General features: G+C 32.5%; 1 protein-coding gene across 4 annotated transcripts; it reads right to left on the bottom strand.

The window, feature by feature from the left end:
- Positions 1-1,047: 1,047 nt before the first annotated feature.
- Positions 1,048-9,052, bottom strand: LOC108326589 (carotene epsilon-monooxygenase, chloroplastic). Of its 4 annotated transcripts, none has more exons than XM_052874913.1 (10): positions 8,515-9,052; positions 6,964-7,260; positions 6,669-6,866; positions 5,664-5,765; positions 4,991-5,131; positions 3,783-3,890; positions 2,383-2,465; positions 1,970-2,137; positions 1,757-1,810; positions 1,048-1,320 (listed from the first exon to the last, which is right to left on the bottom strand). In XM_052874913.1, the coding sequence occupies exons 1-9, from the start codon at positions 8,998-9,000 to the stop codon at positions 1,795-1,797; spliced, it is 1,599 nt and encodes a 532-aa protein (XP_052730873.1). In that variant the 5' UTR covers positions 9,001-9,052; the 3' UTR covers positions 1,048-1,320; positions 1,757-1,794. The 4 variants fall into 4 exon arrangements, with proteins under 4 accessions (XP_052730873.1, XP_052730872.1, XP_052730874.1 ...); XM_052874912.1 differs by having other exon boundaries at positions 1,975-2,137; XM_052874914.1 differs by lacking the exon at positions 1,757-1,810.
- Positions 9,053-10,000: the final 948 nt, after the last annotated feature.

Below are 10,000 nucleotides of genomic sequence, written 5' to 3'. Positions count from 1 at the left end.
AAATAGACTCGAGTCAACTTGAACCAAAATTGACTTGGCTTGATTAGAGTCCAAATCAACTTAACTCAACCAGACCCCAAATTGACTTGATCTGAGCCTATATTGACTCGAGTTGAGCTTTGTTCAGACTAAGCCAACTTGACTTGGTTTGTGCCAATTGGCTCAAATTAGGCCTGAATCAACTCAATTTGACCTCGATATGAACCAACTTGGTTTAAACTTGCCTAAGCCATGGTTAAATATTGACTCAAACCAACTTAGCTCAACCGAGACCCGAGCCTACTTTGCTTAACATGAGCCCAAACTAAATCAACTCAACTTGATTTGACTATTTCCCAAGCTTACTCAACCAAATCTTTCATGAGCCCAACTTTGTTAAATTGATAAACTATATCCAAACAAAAGAAAAATTAAAAAATTTGAATTCCATAATTCAAATAAAACATTTGAGAAATGAAATAATTTGAAATAGGATCAATTCAAATTCAATATATTTTTCCGTTAAAATTACAAAATTTTCTCACCAAACATAAGATGTAATTTTCAATTTCCAAATAAATAGACTACAATTTAATAATGTTAATAAATGGACTTTATGTCTAACTCAATTCTACAAAATAGGCTTATAATATGAAATTTACACTCAATTTATCTCTAGTCAATGTGAGATCTCTAACATATTCTCTTCACATTGAGGTATATACATCACAAATATGAAACTAAACATTAATAAATGATCTAATAGTAACCTAATTTCAGGTAAAACGATAAACTCATCAATACAACAAATCTTGCTAAGATAAACTCTAACTCATGACCATGATACCACATTAAGAAGTGAACTTTAAATCTAATTCAAATCTACCAAAACGACTTCTAAAGTGAAATTTATACCATTTATATAATTTAATATGATCTTATCTCTAGTTTATATAAGACTTCTAATAAAGATATAAACTTTAATATGATCTTATCTCTAATTTTATAAGACTTCTAATAAACAAATAAAGATTAATAGAAAATTTAGAGAAAATTGAAAACAAGATGTCATGAATGAGACTTCTCTGCTCCAGTTCTTCACTTAGTAATAATTCAATTACAATTCTTTACAACATTTTGAAAAATGTGAACACTTTGCTACTGAAAATAATTGCTGTCTAATACATATTTACGAGATACGTTGTGGTATGTGAACTAGCAAAAAATATGAAAATCATCAAAAAGAATTTTATATGCTGATATTAATAGGAAATTTTGCAGCTTATGGAATGATGTAAATGTTGACTATTTCAACCGTTGGCTCACTTTCATGTACAGGCCCTGCAAAAAAAAAAAAGATATTAGTACTACACAATAGAAAATAGGACAGTTCTTTATGCACCCTTTATCAATCAAGGTGCACGCTTTCATTAGGAGTGCAACTTGACTTTTACAAGGTGTAGAAAGTTGAAGTCTAGAAAATATTGGTCAAATGTAAGTGAAACATTTCCCATTTAAGTATTTAAGAAGCAAGATAATGAAAGTGAGTAAATTATAAGATTTTCTCCCTCTTTCAAGGAAAACTAGAGAAAAAAACTAACTGATAGTAGAAGGTCTGGTTCCTTAGTTTCCGAAAACAAGTTCCTGATGCTTATAAGTTTTGATCTTAACATCTTTTTGTCAATTTAGTTCTTAAGTATTTGTTAATATTATCACTTAAATGTCAGGACTTTTCACATTTTGGAATGAAGTGATTGATAAATTGCATTTCAAATACCTTTTTCTACTTTCAGGAATTAATGGGATAGATAGCCACTAGACTTTGATGAACCTGAAGGATGTTTATGCCCAAAAACAATGAAGCTTGAGATGACTACAATTTAGCATTTTGTTTTGCTCTCATTCTCCTCTTGAGAGATTGAGATTTGCAAAACAAAGCATAAAAAGGAGTCCCTTGTAGAAATCCATCTCAAAGACAAGAATATATAACCTTACATTTGTTGTGTGTATTGTTGCTCCTGTAGTCATACTGATATTCTGATTAGGAACCAGTTCGAAGTTCATGTGCTGTATAAAGATTGCAAGAGCAACTATAGCTTCCAATAAAGCAAACTGATCACCAACACACTTGCGGGGCCCTCCACTGAATGGAATGAATCTGCAACACGTTTTGATTCATAAAATCTGAGGAACTATGATATAACAAAACAAAAAAATATTTCACAGAAGATATAACCAGAATAAACCGCCCCTTCTCCCTACTCGAGGACAGACCCAAAAATGGTAGGGCACAATTCTGAATAGGTTAGGGGAGAAGGGTAAGGAATGACTAGCTACCACAGTGGAGGTGCAATTTCTGTCAACATTGACAGCAAGAATGATTACTGTAACAATAATGCACACCTGAAGTCTGTATTTGTTTCATTTGGCACCGGACCATCCAAATCAAATCTTTCTGGCATAAACTCTTCAGCCCTATCCCAAACCTTGCAAAGTTATGAAGTTTAAAGAAAAGATAAAAATAGTGAATTAAAAAAGTCAGCAATAACATTCAGACAGTGCAACAACTTGCATATCAGATTTAATCTGCCAAATAACAACACATATCAACTCCAATCACCGTAGCAAATGCATGATGATAGGCCAGGAAATGTAATATTTGAATAAAGAATCAATAATTTAAACAAAGCAACCACGGGGGATGAGAGGGTTAGAATATCATGCACAGAAATCAGAAAAGCAAGTTCCTTTCTATTTCTATACTGAAAACTGAAAACGAAATAGACGACTTTTTTATGCTCTCTTAAAATCAAACTTGTCATCCACAGTAGTATTTTTCTTTCTTTGTCTCTTCCTGTTAATCAAAATAGTAAGGGAAAAAACAGAAAAGGAAATTCATTTTGAAATAGAACCAAACAGGTTCAAACCATTATAAATTATTCAATTAAAATTAAATAAATAGCATTCAGGCTTAAAATTAATCCATGAAAAATGAATAAGTTTTCATTTTACTCCCTGTAAAAACAATATTTTCTTTTTATCCCTCAAATTTGAGATCGCTGCTTTTGGTACTACTTATAGAAGGATAAAGTTTTTGTTTTGGTTGTTGTAAAATGTTTATTTTATTTTCATCACTCCAAAAATTTGTAATTACAACTTTTGGTCCCTAACATTAATTTTAAAATAATAAATCAATAAACAACAATTATTTTATGGATATAACAAAAAGATTAAGGATGTTACATGTTGACATTATATTATAGACACTAGTGGAAGCTACTTGAAACAGTCAATTGACCTTTAGTTCAATATATAAACAGTATGTCACATCATATTAGGGAGTAAAAAACAATGATTTTCAAGTTAAGTGTGAAAAACAAAGAAAAGGTTTTACAAGGACCAAACTCAAAGCTAAATCATTTTACAATAACTAAAAACATAAAGTCTAATACTAATGGATCTACGCTGCCATCACAGGTCTCCTAACCCCGATTGCAATTGAAATAGGCATAATATGTGGTTACCGTAACAACATACGCAGATGGTAGACCATGGCAAATTCAGCTGCTTCAAGGAGGGGTCATATATAGAATGAAGGTGAATACAAGAAGAATAGTAAAGAGGCATTCGTTTAAGAGGTTTGTCTCACAATAGGCCATAGTGAATTAAACTTAACAAAGGATCTCATCTGCTGATTATTAAGCTAAGCAGTACCACTGGAAAAGACTAATTAAAGTGATTTAAAATTCCATAACCAAATTTTATAATAAAAGTATACAGATTTGGATACAGAAAGTAAATACCTCAGAAGAACGATGTATATTGTATACAGAAATCATAATATCTTGACCAGCATTGACTTTATAAGAACCTGGAAGCTCATCAGGAACTTGAGCTCTTCTTATCAACACCTTAAGAATGCACAAGGTTGTTATATAAGAATAGCAGAAATTAAAATTCGGTGAAATATATCTGACATCGGAAGCTCCAATACAAAAGGCGTATTTAATAAAAATAATACACAGCAGTGAACATCAAGTGTTCAGAGATATCATAATGATATTTTAAAATTATGAATTACCAAATGAGAATTTGGTTTTTCTGTTTGATTTAAGATTCTTTCCTAAATGCTGATTTCTATAGGGAAATTAAGACAAGTCATTAAATAAAATATAAAAAAATGACATTTTAATCCATAATATTTCCAACTTTTCGGTTACTTTAGCATTGAAATTTTTATTTAGCCTCCTTCAATGTGAGACCTTAGGAAAATTGGTTGCTGAATTTAAGCTTGTTTTAAACACTTTTTTTTTTTTTTTAAATATGACTCCACTACACAAGGCTGCAAAGGAAAAAAAGGGCTTGATTATAGACCAGAAAAAGGAGCAGTGGAACACTAAGTACTCTTTACAACTGTTGGAACTGGATGCTTCTGGAAATACACATCTAGAAGTTGATGCAGCTGGAGATTTGTCACAGCTGATATTGGAGAGATAGTGGCCAACCTGTGTCTGGATTAAGTTGGGGCTAAACTCCAACTGCTGGGAAGGCCCAAGCCAGACAATTTTAACCTTTCCACTCCTCAATGTAAAGAAAAAATCAAGCCCAGAAAAGGAGCCAAACGTCCACGTGACACATGTAGGTGAAAGAGAGAACTGGACAGAAACAAGCTTCACATACACACTAGAATGCTTGAAAAAGGTTCAGGTTTTCAGACTATTAACCTAAGGTTTCACTACCAAACTCACAAATCCTAAAAGCCACTGGCTTTAAAAATTTTAAACAATGACAATCATTATATCACCAAATTCAGTTTCCTCTCGTAACAAACAAGTGATATCATTAGTTTTTAGTTTAACTATCAATTTTGTCTTACCATACTAACTAATTTTCATAACAAGCATAAAGTATCACAAGGGTAGACCTGACATACACAAAAGATAAATTGTATTCCATGTCAAATAGATGTTTGTACTATAAATCATTTATATTGCAAAACATTGCAACCTACCGGGGGATGTGGATAGAGACGGAGTGACTCAATAATACAGTGTGTCAAGAACTTCAGATTTTTAATATCTTCGTAGGCAGGACGCCTTCCCTGTAAAACTCTGTCTACCTCTTCTTGTGCTTTTGCCAATGAGGAAGAATCCTGCATATATAAATCTCATAATTTGAGAGGCAAGATCATGGTGGTGCTCGGGTTTTTTGCTCCATGCTAACAGTAGTACGTTATATAATAGAGACATGTAGAAAACTGAGTAAATAAAAAATAACAGTCATAAATGTTCAAAAGGTTCTTAAATCCAGCTGAAAGCATGAGAAAAAAATAGAAGGTTGAGGTCATTGAACAAAACTTTTGATATTAATATCTTTGAACCAGGTTAATTTAGTTTCAAAATTTCTAAGTTTCCTTATTAAAAGCTATATTGGTTTGAGGATTCAAGAAAACAAAACTGGAATTAGATGATTAATGCAAGGTTCAAAAGGAAAATTAGAAACTATGTAGCGGGATCATGAGAATCATGCACGTAATCAATTCCCACATTGTCTCATGAAAAATTTGCAAAAGCAACTTGTTGCTACTGATGAGAATGGGTAGAAGCTTTCAAGTCAATTCAAAAAGTTGTCGTGAGGGTTATAAAGACGTTAAGATTAAGGGAAGAAATGGGGTGGAATGATACCTTGCTTAGAAGATAAAGTGTCCAGGTCAGCACTGAACCAGTGGTCTCATGACCAGCAACTAAAAGTGACAAAAGATCATCCCTTAATTGTACACTGGAAACCTACATGTAGAACAGTCAAATAAAAATAAACATGGAGAGCAGAAATCCAAAGAAAAAAGTTCTCCAAACTATAAAGGGGAACTATACAAGGTTGAGATTATTGATGACCCAGAAAAAACAACAAACGGTGTCATTATCAAGTGATATGGCATGTTTTAAGAAGTAGTTGAAGTGTAACTAAATTATGAAGATAAACTCAGATTGAGCAGTACGCACAACAACAGAAAAGGAACATGAAAATCCAAAAGTCATCTCCTTATGGAATAAAGTCTAGAAATCAGAAAATTTTAAGATGGTTCAAGACTTCTTAAAAGTAATGTAGTGAACGAGAAAAGCATGGCAAGAAATAAGCATTTTTAAGTAAATAACAAAGAATTACAAGAAGACAACTGCTTGAATGAGTTATGATCAATCAACATCACAGCCTAAACTACCTAGAAGAAAATGCTCAGTATTGACTGACAATTCATCTATACCTCTTGAAATGTAATGAAATGTGTCTTTGCCTAACTATTAGGTTAGGAGGTGCCTAACTATTAGGTTAGGAGGTGCCTAGCTATTAGGTTAGGAGGTGCCTAACTTCTACATTCACACCTCTATAAATATGTAGTAAATTGTAATAAGTTTAATGGATAGGAAGTGCCTAACCTAATAGTTAGGCACCTCCTAACCTAATAGTTAGGCAAAGACACATTTATTACATTTCAACACTACCACTGCCTCTTAACATTTCCAAAGAGTCAATATATCTATAATTAACAGGAAAAGACAACTTAATACTTCGTCTAGTTCATGTGAAATCTCTATAAAGTCACAAGATTTATACATATCTCAAATATACAGCAACAAACACTGATGAAAACACAATATACATCAACAATAAAATACAGGAATACAGCAAACCTCTTCTCTGCTGGCAAGCAAGAACCGAAGAATACTAGGGTCAGTATCATTTACATATTCCTCAACATCAATTCTTTCCCCCTCAGATTCTACAATTTCCTTACATCTTTCAATGAGATCCTCAACAGTTTTCCTGATAACGCTAACAGCCTCTTCAGCCTTTATTTGTCTTGGAATTAACTTACAAAGAAATTTAAACTGCAATAACAAAGAAAGAGGAAAAAAAATGTATGTATATACATGACATGAAGAATGGAGTAAGAAAATTCAAGTCATGATTGTTAGATTAACTTGCCTTCCAATATGGTAAAAGATCAGTTGATCGAGCCTCTGCCTCTTTCAATGCTGTGTAAACAGCCTCAATAACAGGACTGTCTGCACTTAGTGCGTCAAAGTTATAGTTAAATACAGATAAACCAATAACATCCAGAGTCAACTGTGAAAACTTCTCCTCCATGTTAACAGCAGTTCCATTGAGTGCATCAGATTGTAGCTTCTCCACTAATCTCTCAGCACATCTACAAAATACCCTATCCACTATAATAGACAAATATCGTTTATGAAGAGATGGAACCACAGCCCTGCGCCTTGCCTAATATAGATCACAAAACAGTTGTAACAAAGAACCTGTCGCCCAAAATAAGCTATAAAATCATGACAAGAAGCACAAATAGTACCAATTTAGTCGTATATAATTAAATAATTTATACATACTCCGACACTGTGAATTGGAATGCATAACCGGGAAAGTGAGTCCACACTCCTTATCAGACATTATTAATAGTCTCTTTTCTGTCATACATTTCGCATACTATCCCTGCTATTATAAAAAATAATTCTCCCAAAATACTTTATATTCTTAATTGCGTATTCCTTTCAATTTACACTGAGTTGTCTTTAAAAATAAATTCAATTTCAATATTATTTTTGAAAAAGATGCTTATAGTTAAAAATAATCTTGTATCACAATATCTTTTTCATTGTAAATTCAAAATATAATTTAAATATTTAAATATATTTATTTATTATAAATTTTAATTAGATATAATTAGTATATTCAATAATATTCATTATTTAAAAAAAGTAAACAATATATGCACCAACGTTATGTAAACTTTTTACATGGTAATCTAATCACAATGCCGTGAATTCGAATGCTAAGTTTATTAGCTACTAAAATAATTATTTTAAAAGTAATTTCAACAGTAATTTTTATTGGTTGGTTGACAATGTTTTAGAATTTCTAGACAAACTACTGTATAAGGATTTTTAAGAGAGAAAAGTAGGAAGAAAAAAATGAAATGTGTTTCTTCATAAGCTAAAATTAGTTTCTGCACAAATTAACTTATAGAAGTTCTCTCATAAAGATTTTCTATATTCTTAGAAATATATATTTATTTAATGTAAGGGTGTGTTCAATAAACTTTTCTATAAGCATATACATACATAATAAGAAAATAAGAAGGACAAATGAAATAAATTCGTCCACATACTAGTTTAGGCATAAGTTAAAAATCATCTTTTAGAAAAACTAACAAGGAAATGCTTCTACAAATCTATGGAGGAGAACTTCATCTGGCTTTTCTCCTAATTTGCTTTCCTAATAGAACCTATTGTGAGAAATTTATCTAGATCAAGTCACTTCACTAACTGTAATAACTTCTAATTATGATATACGAAAAAAATTATTTTATTTTCATATTATTTTCTTAGACCCAAAAAAGAAGGTGCTGCCGGCACCTCATTGCTACATAACAAGCTAACTTTTTTTCATTATCAAAATTCAAATCATTCTCAGTTTCTCGTAAACATAACTAAACAACAATGTTGCAAAAGCAAGCATTACCATCCAGAGCGGGCCTTCGGCAATTGCGAAACCAGACCCGAAGAGAAATTCGGAGACCTCAGCAACGAGGCCCTTAGAATATTTCCCGTAGTTCCTGAGCACGTGTTTGGCAATGGCGGGGTCACTAACGACGACGAAGTTTCTGGGGCCAGCGGCGAGGCGGTAAATGGGGCCATAGTCCTGCATCCACTTGAAGAGAGGGAGGAAGAGCGCGCCGCCGAGGAGGTCGGAGACGTCATCGAGCTTGGCGGTGGCGACAGGGATGCCGGAGTCGTCGTTCCCGGCGGTGAGGGAGCGAGTGAGGGAAGTGAGCCAGTCGGGGCTGACCCAGGAACCGGACTTGGTGCTGGCATCGGGGGGTTTGTTAACGGAGGATTTGACGGCGAGGCGATAGTGTTTGGGAGAAGGATAGAGAGAGGGAGAGGTACTGGTGGTTGTGCGGAGAGAGAAGAGAGAGATGGGTGAGAGAGAGATTGAGCAAGGCATGGTGGATGGAACCAACGGTTTCCCACGCTGTGAGTGAGCGAACTACTGTTTTGCTTTGCCTTTTATGTTTCTCTTTATCCCTTCTTTAAAAACAAAATTTAATATATTGTGAACTAAATGGAAATTATTTAAAGAAATGTAATTTTTAAATAGATCTTTAAAAAATTAATAACTTTGTTATAACTGAGTTAGTGCTATAAGTAATTAGACTAATTTTGGACTATAGAACGTAATATATCTTTCTTATAACGGTTGTTTTAAATTAGTATAATAGCACATTATTGTGTTATAAACATGGTTGTTTGAAGGTTGATACTTTTTACTGGGACTAAACTAACTTTTACAGTATTAAGACTAATTTTTTTTATGATTGAAATGTGTGTTTTGTTTTCATAATAATTAAGTGGTAGTCTTTTTTTAAGTTGTTTGAACTAATAGGAGATTTATCTATAAATAAATTATTGGAAAATAAATAAAGAGAATTGAATTTATAACTTTTTCATTTTTTTATACCTTTCAAACTAATCTTATATCCCCCAAATGTGGTGAGTTAAATTCATGACTTCTCCCACTTTCCATTCCAACCTTTTCAAACTAATCTTATATCACAAATGTAGTGAGTTAAATTCATGACTTGTCCCACTTTCCATTCTAACTTTTTCAAACTAATCTTATATCCCAAATGTGTGGTAAGTTGAATTCATGACTTGTCCACTTTCCATTCCAACTTTCTAACAACAGCTCAATCTTATAATTCCAATGATTTTTGCTTATAAATTTACAACAAAATAAAGATAATTTAAAATACATTACAAAATAAACTAAAGTTAAAGGTTTAACAAACTCAAGGTTATATGAAAAGTTAAAGTAAACTAATCTCATTTTTATATTTATGTTAGGTCCTAATTTTCTTCATCCAAAACATAAACTAACATAGACTTTTTCATTACTTCTAAACTTTATAGTAACATTTCAAAATTACAACATAGTTATTCAAATG

The sequence above is a fragment of the Vigna angularis genome, chromosome 3 (assembly GCF_016808095.1).
Source record: "Vigna angularis cultivar LongXiaoDou No.4 chromosome 3, ASM1680809v1, whole genome shotgun sequence".
Lineage (NCBI taxonomy): Eukaryota > Viridiplantae > Streptophyta > Magnoliopsida > Fabales > Fabaceae > Vigna > Vigna angularis.
Note: the sequence above shows the minus strand (reverse complement) of the source record. Positions and strands in the feature narration are given on the sequence as shown.

Coding starts and splice junctions, on each gene's coding strand:
- LOC108326589 (XM_052874912.1), bottom strand. CDS start 9,000: ATGCCTTGCTCAATCTCTCTCTCACCCATCTCTCTCTTCTCTCTCCGC. Junction 6,867..6,963: donor ATCTTTTACCATATTGGAAG/GCAAGTTAATCT, acceptor TTGTTATTGCAG/TTTAAATTTCTTTGTAAGTT. Junction 5,766..6,668: donor TGCTTGCCAGCAGAGAAGAG/GTTTGCTGTATT, acceptor TTCTACATGTAG/GTTTCCAGTGTACAATTAAG.